The following is a 22,543-nucleotide window of genomic DNA, read 5'->3' on the forward strand; positions in this document are numbered from 1 at the left end:
TTACAGTAATTTTGAATTCTACTACAGTTTAGCTCCTGCTAGGGTGATAAATGGCAGTAAAGTCAAGGGGAAAGTTCCAGACAAAGTGATCTGTTGAAGCTCATCAGTAGAGCTGGCGGAAGCAGTGAAGGTAGAGGAAAGCTGGAGTAGTGAGGGGTCCTGAGTCATCTTGCACTCCATGCCACTGACCCCTGACCTCAATCTGACAAGGACGGTGCAGTGGCTGCCCATGCATCAGCCTCCCCATGTTAAACAAATTCTCATAGGCGTGCTCCATTAAGGGAATGCACCCTAACATCCCAGATTATGTGAATCCCGGACTGATCTCCACGAACATACAAAGACTCACCATAGACAGCCCCTTAGTAGATCGTCATACTTGACCCAGGTGATCCTACTACTACCTTATGTTTATATGTTGCTCTGCACTGCTGCAGCAAAACAAAATTACAACTTGTCAATGGTAATAAACCTGATTCGATACCCACTTTGTATAAACAGATGAAAGAAAATCATTTCAGCGCCACTCAGCTTTTCTGCAGCAACAATGAAACTCCAAAGCCACCACCAAAATACTATGAATTAGATTTCCCCCTCTCGACTTAAGTTCATGCCCTCTCGTATTTGACACTTCCACCCCTGGGGAAAAAACCCAGACTAAGTCTGCAGACAATATGCAGATAGGCAGGTTGTTTTGAGAAAATAGGCTACAGAAGGACTTAAAACAGATTAGGAGAATGGGCAAATAAATGGTGATGGAATACAGTGTTGGGAAGTGTACGGTCATGCACTTTGGTAGACGAAATGAAAGGTTTGACTATTTTCTAAATCAGAGAAAATACAAGAAACTGCAGTGCAAAATCACTTGGGAGTCCTTATGCAGGATTCCCTATAGGTTAATTAGCAGGTTGACTCTGTGGTGAGGTAGGCAAATGCAATGCTAGCATTCATTTCAAGAAGACTAGAATATAAAGGCAAGGATGCAGTGTTGAAACTTTATAAAGTACTTTATAAAACTCTTGGAGTATTGTGAGCAGTTCTGGGCCCTCATCTTAGAAAGAATGTGCTGAGTTCACGAAAATGATTCCAGGATTGAACAGCTTGTCAAATGAAAAAAATTTTTTGACTCTGGGCCTGAATTCACTAGAATTCAGAAGAATGAGGGGTGATGGTGAAAGGCCTTGATACAGCATATCTGGAGAGGATGTTTTCTATGGTGGGAGAGTCTAAGACCAGAGGCCACAGATACAGAATAGAGTGGCGTCGTTTTAGAATGGAGATTAGATTAGATTCAACTTTATTGTCATTGTGCCAAGTGCAGATACAAAGCCAATGAAGTGCATTTAGCATGAGGAATTTCTTAGCCAGAGAGTGGTGAATCTGTGGAATTTTTTGCCAGACAGCTGTGGAGGTCAAGCCTTTATGTATATTTAAGGCAAAGGTTGATAGATTCTTGATTGGTAAGGGCATGAAGGGATACAGGGAGCAAGGAGGAGATTGGAGCTGAGAGGAATACAGAATCAGCCACGATGAAATGGTGGAGCAGACTTGATGGTTCGAGTGGCCTAATTCTGCTCCTATATCTCATGGTCTTATAAATATAAAGAACATGAGATTAAGAGTTAAAAATAAGTCCATAGGTTATGGGAACAGTTCAGTGGTGGGTTGAGGAAAGTTGAGAGAAGTTATCCCCTTTGGTTTAAGAGCCAGGTAGTCGAGGGGTAATAATTTTTCCTGAACCTGGTGGTGTGGGTGCTGAGGTTCCTGTACTTCCTTCCTGATGGCAGCAGCGAAAAGAACACATGATCTGGGTGGTGGGATCCCTGACGACGGATGCTGCTTTCCTGTGACAATGCTTCTAGTTGATGTGCTCAATGGTTGGGAGGGCTTTACCTGTGATGGACTGGGTTACTCTGTCAGCACCACTAAGAATTGTATAAACCTCTGTTAGATCTCCCCTCAGCCTCCAATCAAGGTTTGCCCAGCCTCTCCTGACAGCCACCCATTATCAATAAAGCAAAGGAATGAACCGACCGGCTGTGAACTGCAACAGTTTCCCCTTACTACACGCTATCACAATGATCACTGAACTCGCGCACGAAATGTTTTGTTTTGTAGCAGCAGTGTAATATACAGCAAACATAAATCATAATACAGAGTGTGTGTGTCTGAATACAAAGTGTAAAAAGGAAAGCAAGATGAGGTAGTCTTCATGGGTTCATTGTCCATTCAGAAATCTGATGGCGGAGGGGAAGAAACAGTTCCTCAAATGTTGAGTGTGTACCCCCCCTCAATGGTAGTGATGAGAAGAGGGCATGTCTTGGATGACAAGGGTCCTTAATGATAATGTCGCCTTCTGTTAGGAAGGGTTGATGCCATCAGGTTGCATGAACTACCCTGCTTCATCCCCCTTTACTGGGAAAATATCAGACCTCATCAGAACCTGAACTCTAACTGGTAGTTGAAGTGTTAATGAAATGGGAATTCATGTCACATTTTTATACAATAACATCTTTAGCACTTACCGCATATTCTCGGGAGGAAATAGATTTACTATATATAGGACATTTGGCTACACCCTGCTTCTCCCCGACCACCCCACCCTTAGCCACAGGGCTGGTCGGTAGCTTAGCAGCTGCTTAACACAGGGGTTTGTGGGCTTCACAGGCCGAGTCAGCAGTTCGCTGCCTATCCACTTGCCCTCGAGAAGGTGGGGGTGAGGGTGAGCTGCCTTCTTGACATGCTACAGTCCTCAAGATGACGGTAAGCTCACAATGTTGTCAACAACAGAACAGTACAGGCACTTGGGCCCATCACATTGTGCCGACCTTCTAACCTGCTCCAAAGTCAATCTAACCCTTCCCTCCACATTTCTATCAAGCACGCATCCCTTAAATGTCCCTAATTTATCTGTCTGTACCACCACTGCTACACAACTTCCATAGTCATGGAATACTCCAGCATAGAAACAGAGCCATTTAGTCCATGCTGAACTAGATATCTGCCTAGTTCATCTACCTGCACCCAGACCACATCCCTAGGCTAATTTCTCTTAACTGTTGAAATCAAGCCCGCATCCACCATTTGTGCTGGCAGCTCGTTCCACATTCTCACCACCCTGAGTGAAGTTCCCCTCATTTTCCCCTTAAAACATTTCTCTTTAAATCAAAGTATTAAGTCCTGGACATCTAGTCGGTCATTTCTAACAACCTCACTTCCCTTGGCGCTTTAAAAAAGATTTTTATGAGTGGAGATGCCTCTCTATCAAAGGAGGTGTATAACACTCCTTCCCTCCGCTAGCCTGCAGGTTACCCTTCGGCAGAGTGTAGCACCTGCTTAACCCCCAGTCAGCATCACGGGAAGTCATGAGAGCAACTGGTGCACATCACAAGTCACTGACATCAGGCAGACAATGTCTGAAGAATAGTGCTGATGGCTGGGGTCACCCGGCAGTGTCTTTACAAGACTAGAAGGTGGCAATGGTAAGCCATTTCTGTAGAAAAATTTGCCAAGAACTATCATGGATAAGACCATAATAACCAAAGTCATACAACTTGGCAGGTAACGATGATGGCCATTGCTAATCAATGTGCTAGGATACAGAAGCTCTGTACCGGAACAGCTTCAACGACACAGCATCATAGAGGAGAGGTGACGGCTCAGCAAGGTAACTGGTAACACTGCACCCTTGTGTGGCAGAAATAAACACTGCAAGCAGCAAAGACTCAGATTCCGGGTACCCTGCAGTTCCATTCCTCCAGCAGGAAAAAGCAGACTGTACCTACACTAAACTTCTGTACAGAGATTTCTTCTGAATTGCACGTAAATGCAATTGCGGAGAAAGCATGGCAGCTCTTCTACTTTCTTCGTAGTTTCTGCAGGAGGTTCTGCAGGACATCAAAAATTTTGACAAATTTCTATAGTTGAGTAGCAGAGAGGGTGTTGCCTGGCTGCATCACAGCCTGGTATGGAAACACTAATGCCTTCGAATTGAAAATCCTACACCAGGTCGTGGATTTGGCCCAGTACAACCCAGGCAAAGCCCTCCCAACCATCGAGCACATCTACGTGAAATGCTGTTGTCAGAAAGCAGCCACCCATCATCAAAAGATCCTCAACACCCAGGCCATGCTCTTTTCTCAATGCTGCCATCAGAAAGGTGGCACAGGAGCCTCAGGACTCTCACCACCAGTTTCAAGAACAGTTACTACCCCTCAAACATCAGGCTCCTGAACAAAGGAGATAACTACACTTATTGCCCATCCATTGAGACGTTACCTCACTTTAAGCACTCTATCTTATTTCATGTTCTCGTTATTTATTGCTATTTATTTATATTTGCATTTACACGGTTTGTCGTCTTCTGGACTCTACTTGATCTTTCATTGATCCTATTATAGTTACTATTCTATAGATTTGCTGAGTATGCCCACAGGAAATGAATCTCAGGGTTGTACGTGATGCCATACATGTACACTAATAATGAAATTTACTTTGACTTTGCAGTGAAACGGGGACACCTCTTTTTCCCATATAGGGCGAGAGAGAGCCTGCGGTATGTCGAATTAGGTGAACAAGTAGTCTTTGGGGTACTGTAAGTCTGTCTCCATGCATGCTTTGCTACACGCCTGAGTGCCCGGTGGGGGTCGCCCATGCTTTTTGCTGGTGGGGGGGTGTTGTTGCTTTGCTGCTGCTGGTGTGTGGGTAAGGAGAGCTTGGGGGGAGGGGGGGCTTTGGGGGTCCAACATTTAACTGTCATTCACTCTGGAGCACTCCTCTGTTTTCGTGGATGACTGCGAAGTAGTAGTATTTCAGGATGTATATTGTATGCATTTCTCTGACATAAGTACCTTTGAAAAGTATATACATAGACTGACTGTACAATATAAAGTGACACGAGGCAACGTGTAAGTCGTGGTGATTGGGGATGTGGTGGGATGGGTTACTGGCTGGAGGTGTTGATCAGCCTTACTGCTTAACATAGACTAGTACAGCACAGTACAGGCCCTTCGGCCCACAATGTCGTGCCAACCCTCAAACCCTGCCTCCCATATAACCCCCAACCTTAAATTCCTCTATATACCTGTCTGGTAGTCTCTTAAACTTCACTAGTGTATCTGCCTCCATCACTGACTCAGGCAGTGCATTCCACGCACCAACCACTCTCTGAGTAAAAAACCTTCCTCTAATATCCCCCCTGAACTTCCCACCCCTTACCTTAAAGCCATGTCCTCTTGTATTGAGCAGTGGTGCCCTGGGGAAGAGGCGCTGGCTATCCACTCTATCTATTCCTCTTATTATCTTGTATACCTCTATCATGTCTCCTCTCATCCTCCTTCTCTTCAAAGAGTAAAGCCCTAGCTCCCTTAATCTCTGAAAAGTAACTGTTTATGAGTCTGGTGGTCCTGACGTGGATGCTATGTAACCTCCCTGATGGAAGTGGGACAGTCTGTGATCAGGCTGGTGGGATCCTTCATGCTTCCAACTATAAAATCTCTGTACATCTGCCCATTTAACGAGCACACATTCACCATTGCCTCCAGGTCTGTCAGTGGGCAGACCAAACAACAGCTTACCGGTTTCCTGGTCAGTGGTTACTGCTGCAGTTAAACCCACCCCGGTGGAACCTCGGCCGGTGGTTGGAATTGCACGTGGTGCACTGAATAGCACATAACGCAGGAGCTGCGATTTAGCCACTGACGGGTCGCCTGTCAGGAGGAACACACAGGAGAGTAAGTTGCACAAACAGAAAGATACTCCATAATCAGTTGGCTATATCCAACATTTCCCAAACAATGCAATGTTTACAGAACACACAAAATGCTGGAGTAACTCAAGTCGGGTGGCATCTAAGGTATTGCCTAAATAGTCAATACTTCAGGCAGATACCCTTCACCAGGACAGGAAAGGGGGAGGGGAAGGAGGACCAGCTAGTAGGTGACAGGTGAAACTAGGTGGATAGGGGAGAAGGAAAGCTGAAGATGTTAGGTTGAAAATGATAAGGAAAAAAAGAGTGGACCATGGGGAAAAAGGAAGGAGAGGCACCACAGGGAAGTGAAAGGCAGGTGAGGAGAGGCAAGAGGCCAGAATGGGGATAGAAGCAGATGGAAGGGGGGAGGGAAAAAAATTATCAGAAGGAGAAATCAATGTTAGTGCAATCAGGTTAGAAGACCAGAATGTGAAGGGAAGCCATCCATGTCACCAATGTACAAACACAAAAAGCAAAGGCACGTGCACATGCACACTACAGATATCTTAATACCACATCCAACTGAATGCTCCCTTTATTTCAAAGGTAGCTGCTCTCTTTACCCATTTGCTCCATGTTTGAACCAAAGTTGCGACAAGGAGCAGGCTGGGCAAGGATAGCAGCTTTCCTGAGGAAATCTTCAATTACAATCCACAGTTCAAAGTACTACCACATGCAATCTTGAGATCATTCATCTTCTTACAGCCACAAAACAAAAACAATTGAATCCATGAAAAACCCCCACACAGACTGTCAGAACAGTGAAATAAACAAATGGTGCAAACAATTAAAAAAAAATAAAACATTAAACATGAACCACAGGGCAAAACCACATCACCGGAGGCAGGTCAGCACTGATGCGGGAGTAGACTGTCAAGACTTCAGCACCTCATTTCTGATGGGAGTGGTGAAAAGAGGGGGAGACAGGTCAGGAGGAATAGTCTCAGTGGAGGTCCTAGCAGGCACAGAGTAGTTCATCCTCTGCCCTCGGACTCAAAGCATTAACAGGACTCCCGATGAATGGTCTTGGCTGGCTTTCCATCCATCAATGCTGCTGGACCCGAGTTCCTCCTAAGTTTTATGTGGTTTTTCGGGTCTTTACCATTGAAATATTCTATGTAATACAAATTTCACAGCTACTGCAATGCAGATTTCACTTGATGATTTTTCATTTAACAAATACAGTAGGAGCATTTAAGAGCCTCTTGGATAGGCACATGATGTGAAGGAAATGGAAGGATATAAATATTGTGCAGGCAGAAGGGATTACTTTAGTGGGGCATTGGATTACTAGGCCAGCACAACATTGTGGGCCAAAGGGCCTGTTCCTGTGCTGTACTGTTCCCTGTTTTATAATTCCACTGCAGCTCCGTCTTTACAGTCAAGGATGGACCAACTCTGAAAGGGACCTGGCGTAGACGCATTGATCTTCCTTCCACACGACAAATGCTCCTCGAGAGGTGTGGGGGAGCAGCATGGTGGCGCAGCAATTAGCATAAAGCTATTAACAGCACCACTTCCTGCTGGTGTTTGTACATTCTCTCATGTCTGCAGGGGTTTCCTCAGGTGCTCCCACATTCCAAAGGAGCATGGGTTAGTCAGTTATCTGTAATTGGATGGCATGGGCTTATTGGGCTAGAAGGGCTGGTTACTGGGATGCATCTCCAAGTAAAGAATGACAAAGATCTAACCAAATGCTACCATCCAAGAAGCTCTGCCAATGACTATACTGGGGGTGGGGCAAGAACTCAAAGTTAACCTTACGAGCCACACGTAGCTCAGCCAAGATTAGCCTTGAAGACATCCAACAATACAACAGGCATACTGTACCTATTAGAAGGATGTTGATATCACCCCGAATCCGGCTGCCGTTCTCCAGGTGTTTCTCGGAGCCACCCAGCAGCAGGCAGAGAATGGCTTTCTTGATGTAGTCGTGTCCATGAATACTGGGAGCCAGGGACCTGGCCAGCTGATCAAAGATGTCCTAGTGCAGAGCAGGAAAACACGACGGATGTAGTCAGAACAACTAAGTGGGCAGCATGATAGCACAGTGGTTAGCACAATGCTTTACAGCACCAGTGACCTGGGTTCAATTTCCACAGCTGCCTGTAAGAAGTTTGTAAATCCTCCCCATTACTGCATGGGTGGGTGCCCTGGTTTTCTCACACAGTCCAAAGGCATATTGGTTGGTAGATTAATTGGTCTTTGTAAATTGTCCCACAACTAGACTAGAGTTAAATTGAGGGTTGCTGGTTGGCACAGTTCGAAGGGCCAGAAGGGCCAGTTCCGTGGTGTACCTCCATAAATAAAATTTTAATCAGTGCAAGACCAAAAGCTCATATGAAACTTTTTCTTCAGATTCAGATGTATCACAAGCAATGAAATGCATCATTTGCATGAACAAGTCCAAGGATGTGCTGGGGCCCCATGCTTCCAACACCAGTATAGCATGCCCACAACTCACTAATCCAAGCCCATACATCTCCTGGTTTCCTCCCACATTCCCAAAGACAAACTGCTCTTACAATGTCTTAACGTAAGCATGCTGCGCTGGTGCCAGAAGCACAGCAACACTTGCAGGCTACCCTGAGCACATCCTTGGACTGTGTTGGCTGTTGACACAAATGGTACATTTCACTGCATGATGTACATGTAAAAAACACTGTTAATCTTTTAAATCTTTCGGCTGGGGGAGGAAACCGGAGCACCCAGAGGGGACGAGGAGACGGGGAGAAAGTACAAACTCCTTACAGACAGTGGCGGGAATTGGGCCGCATTCACTGTAAAGCAATCGCGCTAACCACTATACTTCCATACCGTCCTTCATCAATACCCAATTTGACTGAGGTTTCAGCACTGAATATTCCTGATGTACATCAATGATTTGGACTACAGTATTAATGGATTTGTGGGTAAATTTGCTGATGATACAAAGATAGGTGGAGGAGCAGGTAGTGTTGAGGAAACAGAGAGCCTGCAGAGAGACTGAGATAGTTTAGGTGAATGGGCAAAGAAGTGGCAAATGAAATACAATGTTGGAAAGTGTATGGTCATGCACTTTGGTGGAAGAAATAAATGGGCAAACTATTATTTAGATAATAGTGGAATTCAAAATGCAGAGATGCAAAGGGACTTGCGAGTCCTTGTGCAAGATACCCTACAGGTTAATCTCCAGGTTGAGTTGGTTGTGAAGAAAACAAATACAATGCTGGCATTCATTTCTAGAGGTATAGAATACAAGAGCAGGGATGTGATGTTGAGACTATAAGGCACTCGGAGTATTGTGTGCAGTTTTGTGCCCTTATTTTAGAAAGGATATATTGACATTGGAGAGAGTTCAGAGAAGATTCACAAGAGTGATTCCAGGAATGATAGGGTTACCGTGTGAGGAACGCCTGGCAGCTCTTGGGCTGTATTACCTGGAGTTCAGAGAATGAGGGGGGATCTCATAGAAACATTCCGAATGTTAAAAGGCCTGAACAGATTAGATATGGCAAAGTTATTTCCCATGGTAGGAGATTCTCAGGCACAACTTCAGGACTGAAGGACGTCCTTTTAGAGCTGAGATGCAGAAAAATTATTTTAGTCAAAGGGGGGGGTGAATCTGTGGAATTTGTTGCCATGAGTGGCTGTGGAGGCCATGTCATTGGGTGTATTTAAAGCAGAGATAGATAGGTTCTTGATTAGCCAGGGCATCAAAGGGTATGGGGAGAAAGCAGGGGAGTGGGGATGACTGGAAGAATTGGATCGACCCATGATTGAATGACAGAGTAGACTAAATGGGCCAAGTGGCTCCTATGTCTTATGGTCTTATAATGGATGTCACCAAAACACAAAATAATATTGGCATTACTCTGGGAATTTTTAAACAAGAGGCTGAGCTGATGCTCTAAAGGATGATTCTGATTCCCAACACACTGCATTTTGGGTCCATCAATGGGGCAGGTTGGAGGAGCTCAAGCAGGACCAGTTACAGATCCTCACGGGAAAGTTAACCCAGCTTGGGAAGGACATGAAAAAAACCAGAAGGAAGAGAAACCAAGTAGAAATGGAAAATAGAAAAGTACAAACAGAATAGATACCGAAACAAAAGAATATTGGCGTTGCCGGATCTTGAGGACCTGAGTTACAGGGAAAGATCGAATTGGTCAGAATTTACTCCCTCTAGAACACAGGAGAATGAGGGGAGATTTGACAGAAGAACAGAAAATTATGAGAGGTATAGATAGGGTAAATGCAAACAGGCTCTTTCCATTAAGATTGCTTGAGACCAGAACTAGAGGTCATAGGTTAAGGGTGAAAGGTGAAACATTTTAAGGGAAACACAAGGGGAAGCTTCTTCACTCAGAGGGTGGTGAGAGTTTGCAACAAGCTGCCAGTGCAAGTGGCAGATGTGGGCTTGATTTCAACATTTGAGAGAAATCTGATTAGGTACATGGTTGGGAGAGGTATGGAGGGCTATGGTCCAGGAGCAGGTCGATGGGACTAGGCAGATTAACAGATCGTCACAGACTAGATGGGCCAAAGAGCTTGTTTCTGTGCTGTATTGTTCTATGACTAAGCAGCCAGAGGCAGAGAACTGAAACTGATAAAAAGCCAAATTTAAAGATAATATTTAAATACAGTTGCATACACTAATGGGCGAATTACCCAGTTATGAATGTGTAGCTGTTAAGAGCTAATTGTCAGTACAGGAACGTAGCAGCAATATTACTAAAGCCGGGAACTAAATATTCCAGAGTATTCAACATTTAGGAAGGAGGATGGGCTGACAAAAAAAAAGTAGAGTAGCTGTATTAATATGGGTCGACATCTGCACAGTAGCTTAAAACTATTTTGACACGTCCCTTTGTTTCGTTCTTCTGCTGCTAATCAGCCTCATTAATCTCTAAAACAGACCGACCGCTTCAAGAAAGGAACATCACCATGGTGATCACCCATCAGATGTGTTCTCCCTGCTCCCCATCTTTCCCCCACTCTCTCTGCAACTTAACGCCAAGTTCCATTCTCTTATTTACAGTTGGCAGAAAGGGTCTTCAATTTAAGCGTTAACTCTCTTGCTCTTTGTGTACTCCCTTCAGATTTCCAACGTGCCCAATTTCAGAAATAATGGCTGACCAACCAATGGGATTTTTGGTTGACGATGAACCTGGTCAGGAACCAGTGAAGTGGATTCTGGTTAATTGGGACACATTTGGGATCAGTACAGTTTGGCCCAATTAATTGGCTGCCCTAATTAGCTGAAGTTCCATGCAAACATTTAAAAAAATGTATTTAAAAAACTAATTTTAAACTGAGTAATGTATAAATAAATGAAGTACAGAACTAATTATACTACCAATACTACTACAGCACTATAAAACTGTATATTAGTCCTCAATAGTTAGAGGAATTCATCCAGTGTACGCTATGTTCTTTTGACTGACTATAAATGAACAATTGAGCCCATGTGCGGACCTTGTCAAAGGCTTTCTGAATATCCAAATAAAGACCCACCAATTCTCCTTTATCTAGCCTATTATTTCCTCAAAGATTTCCAGCTGATTTTTCAGATAAAGATTTTCCCATAAGGAAACAATGCTGACTTATCATATACCTCCAAGTACCCCAAAGCGTTACTCTTAATAATGAACTCCAATGGTTTTCCAGCCAGAGATCAGAGCAACTTGCCTACAATTAACTTGGTTCTGCCTTCCTCCCTTCTTAGAGTGGAGAGATTTGCAATTTTCCAGTGCTCCAAAACTATTTCAAAATCAATTGATTCTTGAAGATCATTAGTACTGCCTCCACAATCTCTTCAGCTACCTTTTTCAGAACCAGGAGATGTAGTCCATCTGGATAAGTGACTTATCTACCTTCAGACTTCTCAGCACCTTCTTGCAAATAGTAACACCAAGAATATCTGCCCTGACACATTCGCATTTCTGGCATTCTGCTAGTGTCGTCCATAGTGAAGGCTGACACAAAATAACAGGAATTCTGCAGATGCTGGAAATTCAAGCAACACACATAAAAGTTGCTGGTGAACGCAGCAGGCCAGGCAGCATCTCTAGGAAGAGGTGCAGTCGACGTTTCAGGCTGAAACCCTTCGTCAGGACTAACTGAAGGAAGAGTGAGTAAGGGATTTGAAAGTTGGAGGGGGAGGGGGAGATCCAAAATGATAGGAGAAGATAGGAGGGGGAGGGATGGAGCCAAGAGCTGGACAGGTGATTGGCAAAAGGGGTATGAGAGGATCATGGGACAGGAGGTCCGGGAAGAAAGACAAGGTGGGGGGGGGGGGGGGGGACCCAGAGGATGGGCAAGGGGTATATTCAGAGGGACAGAGGGAGAAAAAGGAGAGTGAGAGAAAGAATGTGTGTATAAAAATAAGTAACAGATGGGGTACGAGGGGGAGGTGGGGCATTAGCGGAAGTTAGAGAAGTCGATGTTCATGCCATCAGGTTGGAGGCTACTCAGACAGAATATAAGGTGTTGTTCCTCCAACCTGAGTGTGGCTTCATCTTTACAGTAGAGGAGGCCGTGGATAGACATATCAGAATGGGAATGGGATGTGGAATTAAAATGTGTGGCCACTGGGAGATCCTGCTTTCTCTGGCGGACAGAGCGTAGATGTTCAGCAAAGCGGTCTCCCAGTCTGCGTCGGGTCTCGCCAATATATAAAAGGCCACATCGGGAGCACCGGACGCAGTATATCACCCCAGTCGACTCACAGGTGAAGTGTTGCCTCACCTGGAAGGACTGTTTGGGGCCCTGAATGGTGATAAGGGAGGAAGTGTAAGGGCATGTGCAGCACTTGTTCCGCTTACACGGATAAGTGCCAGAAGGGAGATCAGTGGGGAGGGATGGGGTGGACGAATGGACAAGGGAGTTGCATAGGGAGCGATCCCTGCGGAATGCGGTGGGGGGTGGGGAGGGAAAGATGTGCTTAGTGGTGGGATCCCGTTGGAGTGGCGGAAGTTACGGAGAATAATATGTTGGACCCAGAGGCTGGTGGGGTGGTAGGTGAGGACCAGGGGAACCCTATTCCTAGTGGGGTGGCGGGAGGATGGAGTGAGAGCAGATGTACGTGAAATGGGGGAGATGCGTTTAAGAGCAGAGTTGATAGTGGAGGAAGGGAAGCCCCTTTCTTTAAAAAAGGAAGACGTCTCCTTCGTCCTAGAAAAATACTTCAGTTTGTCCACCATTTCTTTATCTCCCATTACTGCCCCTCCATTTTCCAGCAGATCAATAAGCATTCTCACCTCTTTTTTTACTCTTTATACATCTAAAACTTGTGTACCCTTATATTATTGACTAGCTTACCATTATATTTCATCTAATCTCCTTGTGGCTTTAGTGAAAATTTGTTTTGCGGCATCAGTACAGCGCAAGAAAAAAATACTATGAATAACATTAAAATGAGTGTAAGAAGAGCACAACAGTGAGGTAATGCTCACGGGTCCAGAGGGCTACTAAGCTTCACTCATTAACTCATCTGAGGATTGAAGTATTCATGTTACACTGTGTTCCTACCATTTAAGGAACATCAGCTGTCCTTCTGCGGTTTGAAGGGCATCTGTTTCATGAGATTATATTAAAAGTACATGCTTGTCATCACCAATTCCCCTCCACCACCCATCGTCAGCCCCTCTTACCTTTGAACGCGATTTGCTGAATTTCTTGATTTTGGCCACATCGTCTGCAGAAAACATGGGAGACACCTCCTTACTCATCATCTTGACATGGCACGCAATCAAAATCGTCCTGAAGAAAACAAAGCATTCATACTTACACAGGGTCCGTTCTCCTTATTATGCAAAGATTAGCTTTCCTTTGACAGAGCATGACAAACAGAGCAAAGGTAATCAGAAATTATCTGAAAAGAAAATCAGTATCAGTTTAAAATCACTGCCATATGCCGTGAAACTTGTTGCTTTTTAGTAATAGTACAGTGCAAAAGATGTATTATAAATTACAAGAAATATATTTTTAATAAAATATTACACAAAGAGCAAAAGTATTGAGGTAGTGTTGCATTCATTATCCATTCAAACGTCTGATAAGACCACAAGACATAAGAGCAGAATCAGGCCATTCAGCCCATCGAGTCTGCTCAACCTTTCCACTATGGTTGATCCTGCCTTCTTGCCACATCCTTTGATGCCCTGACTGATCAGGAAACGATCAACTTCCAACTTAAATATACCCACGGACTTGGACTCCACCGCAATCTGTGACAGAGCATTCCACAGATTTACTACTCTCTGGCTTAAAAAAAATTCCCCTGTTCGAAAGGGTCATCCCTCAGTTTTGAGGTTGCGCCCTCTAGTTCTGGATACCTCCACCATAGGAAACATCCTCTCCACATCCACCCTATCCAGTTTCAACAGTCGGTAAGTTTCAATGAGATATCCCTGCATTCTTCTAAAATCCAGAGAGTACAGGCTGACCACAGAGTCAGCCTGTAAATTACCTCCTGGGAGTCTTGGCCGAGGACTCCCAAGTCTCTGCACCTCTGATGTTTGAACCTTCTCATTTCGATAATAGCCCACACTATTGCTCCTTTAATCAAAATGCATCATCATAACCATATAGTCATACTTTATTGATCCCGGGGGAAATTGGTTTTCATCACAGTTGCACCATAAATAATAAATAGTAATATAACAATTACAGCACCGACACAGGCCATCTTGGCCCTTCTAGACCATGCCGAACTTTTACCTAGTCCCACCGACCTGCACTCAGTCCATAACCCTCCATTTCTTTCCTGTCCATGTTGTTCCTTTAATCAAAATGCATCATACATTGCCCACTGTATTCTATCTGCCACTTTGTCCAAGTCTTTCTGCAATCACATTGCTTCCTCAGCACTACCTACCCCTCCATCTATCTTTGTATCACCCGCAAACATTCCATTATCTAAATCACTGAATGTGAGTAGTGGTCCCAATACCGACTCCTGAGGAACACCACTAGTCAGTGGCAGCCAAACAGAGAGAGCCCCTTTTATTCCCACTGATTCCTACCTATCAGCCATTCTACTATCCATACCAGTATCTTTCCTGTAATGCCAGAGGATTATATCTTGTTAAGCAGCCTCATGTGTGGCACTTTATCAAATGCCTTCTGAAAATCCAAGTAAATGATGTCCACTACCTCTCCTTTGTCCACCGTTTGCTACTTTCTCCAACAACTCTTAACAGATTTGTCAGGCAAGGTTTCCTTTTACAGAAACCATGCTGACTTTGATTTGTTTTATCATTAGTTGCCAAGTACCCCGAAACATCCTTAATAATAGACTCCAACACTTTCCCAACCAGGGGTTACGCTAACTGGTTTATAATTACCTTTCTGTTGCCTTCTTCCCTTCTTAAAGGCATTTGCAACCTTCCAGTCCTGCAGGACCATGCCAGAATCAAGTGATTCTTGAAAGATCATAACTAATACATCCGTTATCTCTTCAGTATCCTCCCTCAGGACTCTGGGATGTAGTCCATCTGGCCCAGGTGACTTATCCACCTCAAGGCCTTTCAGTTTGCCTAACACTTTTCTTTGCAATAGCAATGACACTCACTCTTGCTCTGTGACACTCACAGACCTCTGGCACACTACTAGTGTCTTCCATAGTGAAGACAGATGCAAAAATACCCATTAAGTTCATTCTTTGTCCTCCATTACTACTTCACCAGCATCATTTCCCAGTATCAACTCTCACTTTTTTTTTTACTCTATATAAATGAAAAAAACTTTGTATCCTGTTCTATATTATTGGCTAGTCTGCCCTCATATTTCATCTTTTCCCTTCTTACAGCTTTTTTAGTTGCCTTTTTTAGGATTTTAACAGCTTCCCAATCATCCAACTTCCCACTCACTTTTGCTACTTTGCATTTTATGAATCCTTAACTTCCATATCTGCCACAGTTGCCTACCCCTGCCATTTGAGAACAACTACTTCTGTGGGACATACATATCCTATGCCTTGTGAACTATTCACAGAAACTTCAGCCACCTCTGCTCTGCCGTCATCCCCACCAATATCCTCCTCCAATCCACCTGGGCAAGCTCCTCTCTCATGCCTCTGTAACACTCTTTATTCCATTGCAATACTGATACACGAGTTATGCTTCTCCCTCTCAAGCTGCAGTATGAATTCAATCATATTATGATCACTAAGGGTTCCTTTACATTAAGCATCCTAATAAGACCTGGGTTATTATCTAGAGGGGAAGAAACTCTTCCTAAAATGTTGAGTCTTTAGGCTCCTCCTCGTGGGCAGCAATGAAAAGTCCCGAATAGGAACCCTGAACGATTGGTGTAGTCTTCAAAAGGTATCAAGGTGTCCTCTGGTGGGAAGCTGGCGGTGTTTACAGCCGTCTGCAACTTTTTCCCGCCCCTCCACACCAGACCCTGGTGCAACCAGTAAGAATGCTGTATATGAGGTGCATCTGTAGAAAATTTGTAGAATCTTTGGTGACATACCAGATCTTCTCACACTAATAAAATAAGGCTGCTGGAGGGCCTTCCTTGTAATTAAACGCATGAGAAAATTTTCCATGAAATTTAGTGTCACTATAACAATGGGTGGTGAGATTGTGGCATTCAGTCCCTGTTAAATGGGCAAGAATCTTTATTGGGAGGAGCAACTGCATAGGATCAGTAAAAGCTGCAACAGTTATATCATGAGCACTAGCTTCCCCAGCAGAGGACACCTCCAAAGGCATTCCTCAAGAAAGCAGAATCCATCATTAAGGCCCCTATCACTCAGCCGGCTCCATCATGGGCACTAGCTTTCGCAGCAGAGGACACATCCAAAAGGTCTGGCCTCAAGACAGCAGCATCCATCATTAAGGCCCCTATCACTTAGGACATGCCCTCTTCATGTTGCTACCATCAAGGAGGTGGTACACCAGCCTGAAGAGACACACTCAACGTCTCAGGAACAGCTTCTTCCCTTCTGCTATCAGATTTCTGAATGGGGAGTGAACCCACATCTTTTTATTTTTGCTTAGTGTTTTTATTTGTACTAAATTAAATTCTTTATATTTCTTACTGCAACGTATATTTTTATTATATTAAACTCGACTCCGATTCTACTGGTGTCGCCACTTTCAAAGAACGATGGACTTGCACCCCGAGAACTCAATGATACTGAAGCAGAGGCCATTGTTATTGATGTTTAACACTCTCAGAACAGTGAGGCTTAACAGGTACCATGGAAACACAACGCTATTAAAAGCATCGGATTTCAGATTTCAATCCCGACAGGATCTGTTTGTATGTTCTCCCGTAAGTGTATGAGTTTCCTCTGGTGGCCTGTTCCCTCTCACTGTCTAATTGGTCATTGTAAACTGTCATGTGAATGGGCTAGGATTGAATAGGTGGGTTACTGAGAGACGCGCCTGTTGACTGTACCACATTTTATCTCTAAATAAATACCCTATATGGCTCATGTAGATCAAGCTTTTGGTTCATTGGTTCATAACTTCACAAAGCCAAAGAGAAATTCTGTGTTGCTTTCAACCACACACAAGATCCTAAACACACAGGCTTACTTCAGTACAGTGGAGTTGATCCAGAAATGTCAAATCTGATGGAATGGTGCAGACAGAGATACTTAGACCTCAAATACACACGGCATCTAAGGGTACCATCCTAATATGAGCAAATGGGGTTAGTGTCGATGATGAAAAGGGTCAGTGTGGACGTGGTGCACAAAGGAGCTGCTTCTGTGTTGCCCCACTCTGGCTCCAAGACCATTCATTCTAGATCTCTGCGTGCAATGGTTCTAGCCAGCTTTCTGACTCTACAAGTCACGTTCTTCAGCCAAACAGGTTACAATGACCCTTTTCTTAATCTACACTAACCCCAAGGTACACTACATTTCAAAGTCATCTGGACTATATTTTATTAGGAATTGGAGAAGACTCAAGTTTTTACAGGTGTAGCATTGCAGAGCATTTTTACTGGCTGGTACGGAGGGGCGATTGTACAAGATTGGAAAAAACAAAGTTGTAAGCTCAGCCAGCTCCATCATGAGCACTGGCCTTCCCAGCATCAAGAACAGCTTCAAAAGGCGGTGCTTCAAAAAGGCAGCATTCATCATTAAGGACCCCTATCACCCTGGGCATGTCCTCTTCTCATTGAGACCAGAGAGATGGTACAGGAGCCTGAAGACACACACTGCATGTTTCAGGAATAGCTTCTTCCCCTCTGCCATCAGATATCTGAATGGACAGTGAGCCCATGTCTGCTACCTCCATTTTTTTGTCTTTTTGCACTATTTCATTTAATTTTAAAAAATACACTTACAATGTGATGCACTGCAATGTACTGCTGCCACAAACAAATTTCACAACACCAGTGATGTTACACCTGAAATTTGCTGATATTACGATTGTTGGCAGAATTTCAGATGGAGACAAGAGGTCATACAGGAACGAGTTACATCAGCTAGTTAAGTAGTATCTCAGCACTCAACGCCAGTCAGACCAAAGTGCCGAATGTTGACTTCAGGAAGGGTAAGACGTGAGAACATGAATCAATCCTCACCAAGGGTTCAGAGGTGGAGAGAGTGGATCTATCTCTGAGGATCTAACCCGGTCCCAACATATCGATGCAGCTACAAAGGAGGCAGGACAGTGGCTATACATCATCAGCAGTTTGAGGAGTTTGGTTTGTCATCTAAAACACCCAAACTTCTACAGAGGTACCGTGGAGAGCACTCTCACTGGCCTGGTTATGGGGGCGGCTTCCGCACAGGATCGACGTAATCCGCAGAAAGTTGTAGAACTAGTCAGCTCCATCACGGGTACCAGCCTCTGCAGGATCCAAGATATCCTCAAGGTGCGGTGTATCAGAAAAGCAGCTTCTATCATTAAGGACCCCCACCACCCAGGATGTGCCCTCTTCTTATTGCTACCATCCGGAAGGTGTTACAGGAGTCTGAAGGCACACACTTAGCAATTCAGGAACAGCTTTTCCCCCCCCCCCTCTGCCATCTGATTTCTGAATGGACAGTGAATCCATGAACACTTTGTTTATAATTTCCGTTTTTGCACTATTTATCTTAATATAAGGTTCCTTAAGGTTGTTATTGCCAGGGGTGATAATGGGACAACCTCCCACTACCTACTTAACGCTCCCAATTGTGTGTACCTCAGATAGCCTCCGACAACCAAGTCCAGCTCCTGGCTTTCACCTGTTTCTACTCACAAGAAAGGAAGCAAAGGCAGATTACTGGCACCTTAAAACCAGCCGCTTTGGGTAATCGGGGCTCGTCAGCCTTGATTGGCAACTCATTTAGAAGGAAAACCCTGATCTCAAATCAGAGCGGCTATACTCACTCATGGGGAAGGTTTCAGGAGTAATCCCAGAGGGAAAAAACCACAGCTGGAGCTCCTAGGGCAGTCCTATATTGAGTTCAATGCTGACTGGCAACTCCTTCAACGCTGTTGGTGCCAAACTGTATCGGTCTCTGCCGTTCCTTTGGGTGGAGAGGGGGACATGGACACCAGCTTGCTCCCCTACTGTACTGCCCTGGCTTGCGTATCTACACAGCTAGAAGACAACACTCATGGTCAAACCTGACCGGAGGCCTCAGAGACATCTTAACTTAACTATTTAATATACATAGCTCCTTACTGCAATTCAGTTCTGATTTTCTATATTTATTTTGCATTGCACTGCTGCTGCACAGCTGATAAATTTCACAACACATGCCGGAGATAGTAACCTGATTGCTGAAGAATTTATATTCTGTTATATTGTTCTATATCTACTCAGTGTCAAGCAAAAATACTCTCCTGTAATCTTCTTAGAATGCCTTCCTCTCACCCTTAACGAAACTTATGCTTCTGACACCACACCCAGGGAAATGCGTTTGTTTGTGTGATGTATTTTCTAAGAACGCTGACTACCGAGGGCAAGCGGTGCCCCCTGGTGGTGACTGAAGCATTAATGCTGCCTTACCTGAACGTGCCAGAGGTGTAACCATTCTTCTTGCCTGGCAGGCAGCGGTAGGTACCTACCACCTGCACCCGGTCACCCGGCTTGACCACATCCACCAGGTCGTTGTCCAGGATGATGTCAACAGAGCGAGGCAGCTGTCCAGCGGGAGCCTTCTCCGGCATCTCCTGAATGGTGATGGTCTGGTGGTCTTTGTACGAAGACAGCCCAAACTCTGTCTCAAGGGGATTATTCTCCTCGTCCTAGACAGGTTAAAGCCAAAGTAAATTATCAAAGTACATACGTGTCACCACGTACTATCCAGAGATTCAACTTCATGCAGGCATTTACAGGAAAATAAAATAAATTTCTGAAAAACTGTACATAGACTGACAGACATACAAAATGGAAAAGAGGACAAATTGTATAAGTAATGAAGTTAAACAAAAGAAAATAAATAATATTGAGAACACGAGTTGCAGAGTCCTTGAAGGTGAGTCTGTAGGATGCGAGTTGAGGGGAGTGAAGTTATCCAGGTTGGTTCAGGCTAATAACTGTGCCTGAAGCTGGTGGTGTGCGACCCAAGGCTCCTGTACCTCCTGCCCAATGGCAGCAGCAGGAAGTATGGCCTGGATGGTGGGGGTTCTTGACGGATGCTGCAGTGCTCCTGGTAAATGCACTCAGTGTCGGGGAGAGCCCTTTCTGTGATTGATTAGCCTGAATCCATCACTTTTTGTGGACCCTTCCATACCAGGCCATGATGCAACCAGTCAGGCCGCTCTCTACTGTGCATTTCGAAGTTTGTGAAGTTTTCAGGTGACATGTCAAATCTATGCACACTTTAAAAAAAAAAGTTGGGGTACTCTCCTTCCTTCTGCGACAGATCAGAAGTCGTACAATTCCTCATCAGAAGTCTAACTGGGTGTTGAATGTGTCTCCAATATTCTCTCAGAAGCCATGGATGTCCCATATCTGACTGTGAGAACGTGTTGTGCACGCAGCTGATTGAATGTGTAGTGAATCAACTGAGCCTCTTGCACGCAGATGCACTTTCTTTTAGCACGTTTTCAACTGCGTGTTTTTCAATTTGGTGGGCCTGCTTCGTTGCCCCAACACTGCAAGTAGCCCAGCATGCATAATTACCAACATGACTCAATAAGAACACTATTCTATAACAGTGACTCCAACCAACATGGTAGAACAACCTGACTTTCAAATCTAGATGCTACATGAGCTCAGCAGGTCATGCAGCATCGGTGGAGGGAAATGGATCAAGGCTTCCATGCCAGCCAGTTCCACCTGAAACTCTGTGCCAGAAATGCCAAGCAAGATCAGAATCACAACATCAGAAAGAAGCTCTGCACCGTGGAACAAGGTCAACGGACAGCTCACACAACAGAAAGGCTCAATTACTCCTGAAGGAGAGAGCAAAGATACCCCAACGTAAGCCTGCATTCAAGATGTGCTATGCAACATTTGAATACAATTTTCATTGTGTTCTGAGGAAAGTATAGAGGGGATGTCAGAGGTAGGTTTTACACGGAGAGTGGTGGGTGCACGGAACCCACTGCTGGGGGCATGGGGGAGGTTGGTAGAAACATTACAGATGTTCACGGATGATAGAAAGATGGAGGACCATGCATGAGACAAAGTTTGGACTGACCTTGGAGTAGGTTAAAGCCTCAGCACATCATTGTGGGTGAAGGAGCTGGACTGTTCTGTGTTTCTCCAATGGTGAAGAGGAGGGGACATAATTTCAAGGTGACTGGAGGAAAAGATGTGGGGAAGGTCAGAGGTACAGTTTGTTCTTTTTTAAAAAAAAAAGTGATGGGTGCCTGAAATGTTACTTCATTTCCAACTCTGAAAAGCAGTAGCTCAGATGGAAACAGGACAACCCCTGCTCACTGTACATCAGCAGCCTCACCTTTGTTGGGTAGATGGCACTGGAAGGGAAAGCTTCCAGAGAAGTCATGTCCGTGTACTTGCGTTCAATGGTTTTCTTTGTGGCAGGACAATAGTGGACACTTCGAACAACTTTTGGACGTACCAGTGAACCTACGCAGGATACAAAACAGGCTTAGATCCATTGATTTATCAGACACAAACCATGAAATACACGGTTTTCGTGAACAACCGGCACAACTTAAGGATGTACTGAGGGATTCAATCAGGTTTACTATCACCAGCATACATCACAAAACCTGTTGCTTTGCAGCAGTACACTGTCATACATAATAAAAACTATAAATTTATAGTACATGTTAAAAAAGCAAATGAAAAAGCACAACGATATTGCCGCAGTCTATGCTCTCACTGTGCCCGTGTGGGTTTCTGCCAGATGCTCTGATCTCCAACTCCACGATGGATGGTCCCAAGCCTGGCCTCAAGAGGAGAGGTGTTGGGCGTGGGCTGGCAAATGCATCCAGTGAAAACTTACTGTCACAGAACCTCAAAAGAAGTCTCCCTGGGATAGGAAGGAGAAGATGAGATAACTTGAAAGACTGGCCCAGGACAGAGGACTACTTCTTTCTTTCTTTGTCCATCGTCATCGTCGATGAAGACCTCGACACCATTAGATGATGTCAAGACTAGAGCTTGATTTGGATTTAAGTGAGGGAGAGTTGCGCGGTGTCAGCCTCACTTTCTCTTCCCAATTCCCATCTGGATCCAGTGGCAAGACAGAGTCTAGACTGCTGGAGATGGGACTAGGCTCAGTGGATGACCAGGACATCTTCTGTGTCTTGTCCTGCTCTACACGTTCCATGACGCTTGCAGAGACTGCCTTCTTGACCATTGGACCTTCCATAGGTCTCGTCCGCTCAATCCGCCGGAGAGTCTGTCTTCACATACTGGGATAGACAACTCCCT

General features: G+C 44.6%; 1 protein-coding gene across 4 annotated transcripts in view; it reads right to left on the reverse strand.

The window, feature by feature from the left end:
• mcm3 (minichromosome maintenance complex component 3) overlaps nucleotides 1-22,543 on the reverse strand; it is an 84,838-nt gene that overhangs the window by 30,335 nt on the left and 31,960 nt on the right. For all 4 annotated transcript variants that reach the window (XM_072264709.1, XM_072264708.1, XM_072264710.1 and 1 more), the window contains 5 exons: nucleotides 21,600-21,730; nucleotides 19,700-19,938; nucleotides 13,384-13,492; nucleotides 7,580-7,733; nucleotides 5,577-5,708 (listed from right to left, as the gene is read on the reverse strand). In XM_072264709.1, coding sequence (XP_072120810.1) covers nucleotides 5,577-5,708; nucleotides 7,580-7,733; nucleotides 13,384-13,492; nucleotides 19,700-19,938; nucleotides 21,600-21,730 — 765 coding nt within the window. The remainder of the gene's footprint in view (nucleotides 1-5,576; nucleotides 5,709-7,579; nucleotides 7,734-13,383; nucleotides 13,493-19,699; nucleotides 19,939-21,599; nucleotides 21,731-22,543) is intronic.

Source organism: Mobula birostris, chromosome 8, assembly GCF_030028105.1.
Source record: "Mobula birostris isolate sMobBir1 chromosome 8, sMobBir1.hap1, whole genome shotgun sequence".
Taxonomy (NCBI): domain Eukaryota; kingdom Metazoa; phylum Chordata; class Chondrichthyes; order Myliobatiformes; family Myliobatidae; genus Mobula; species Mobula birostris.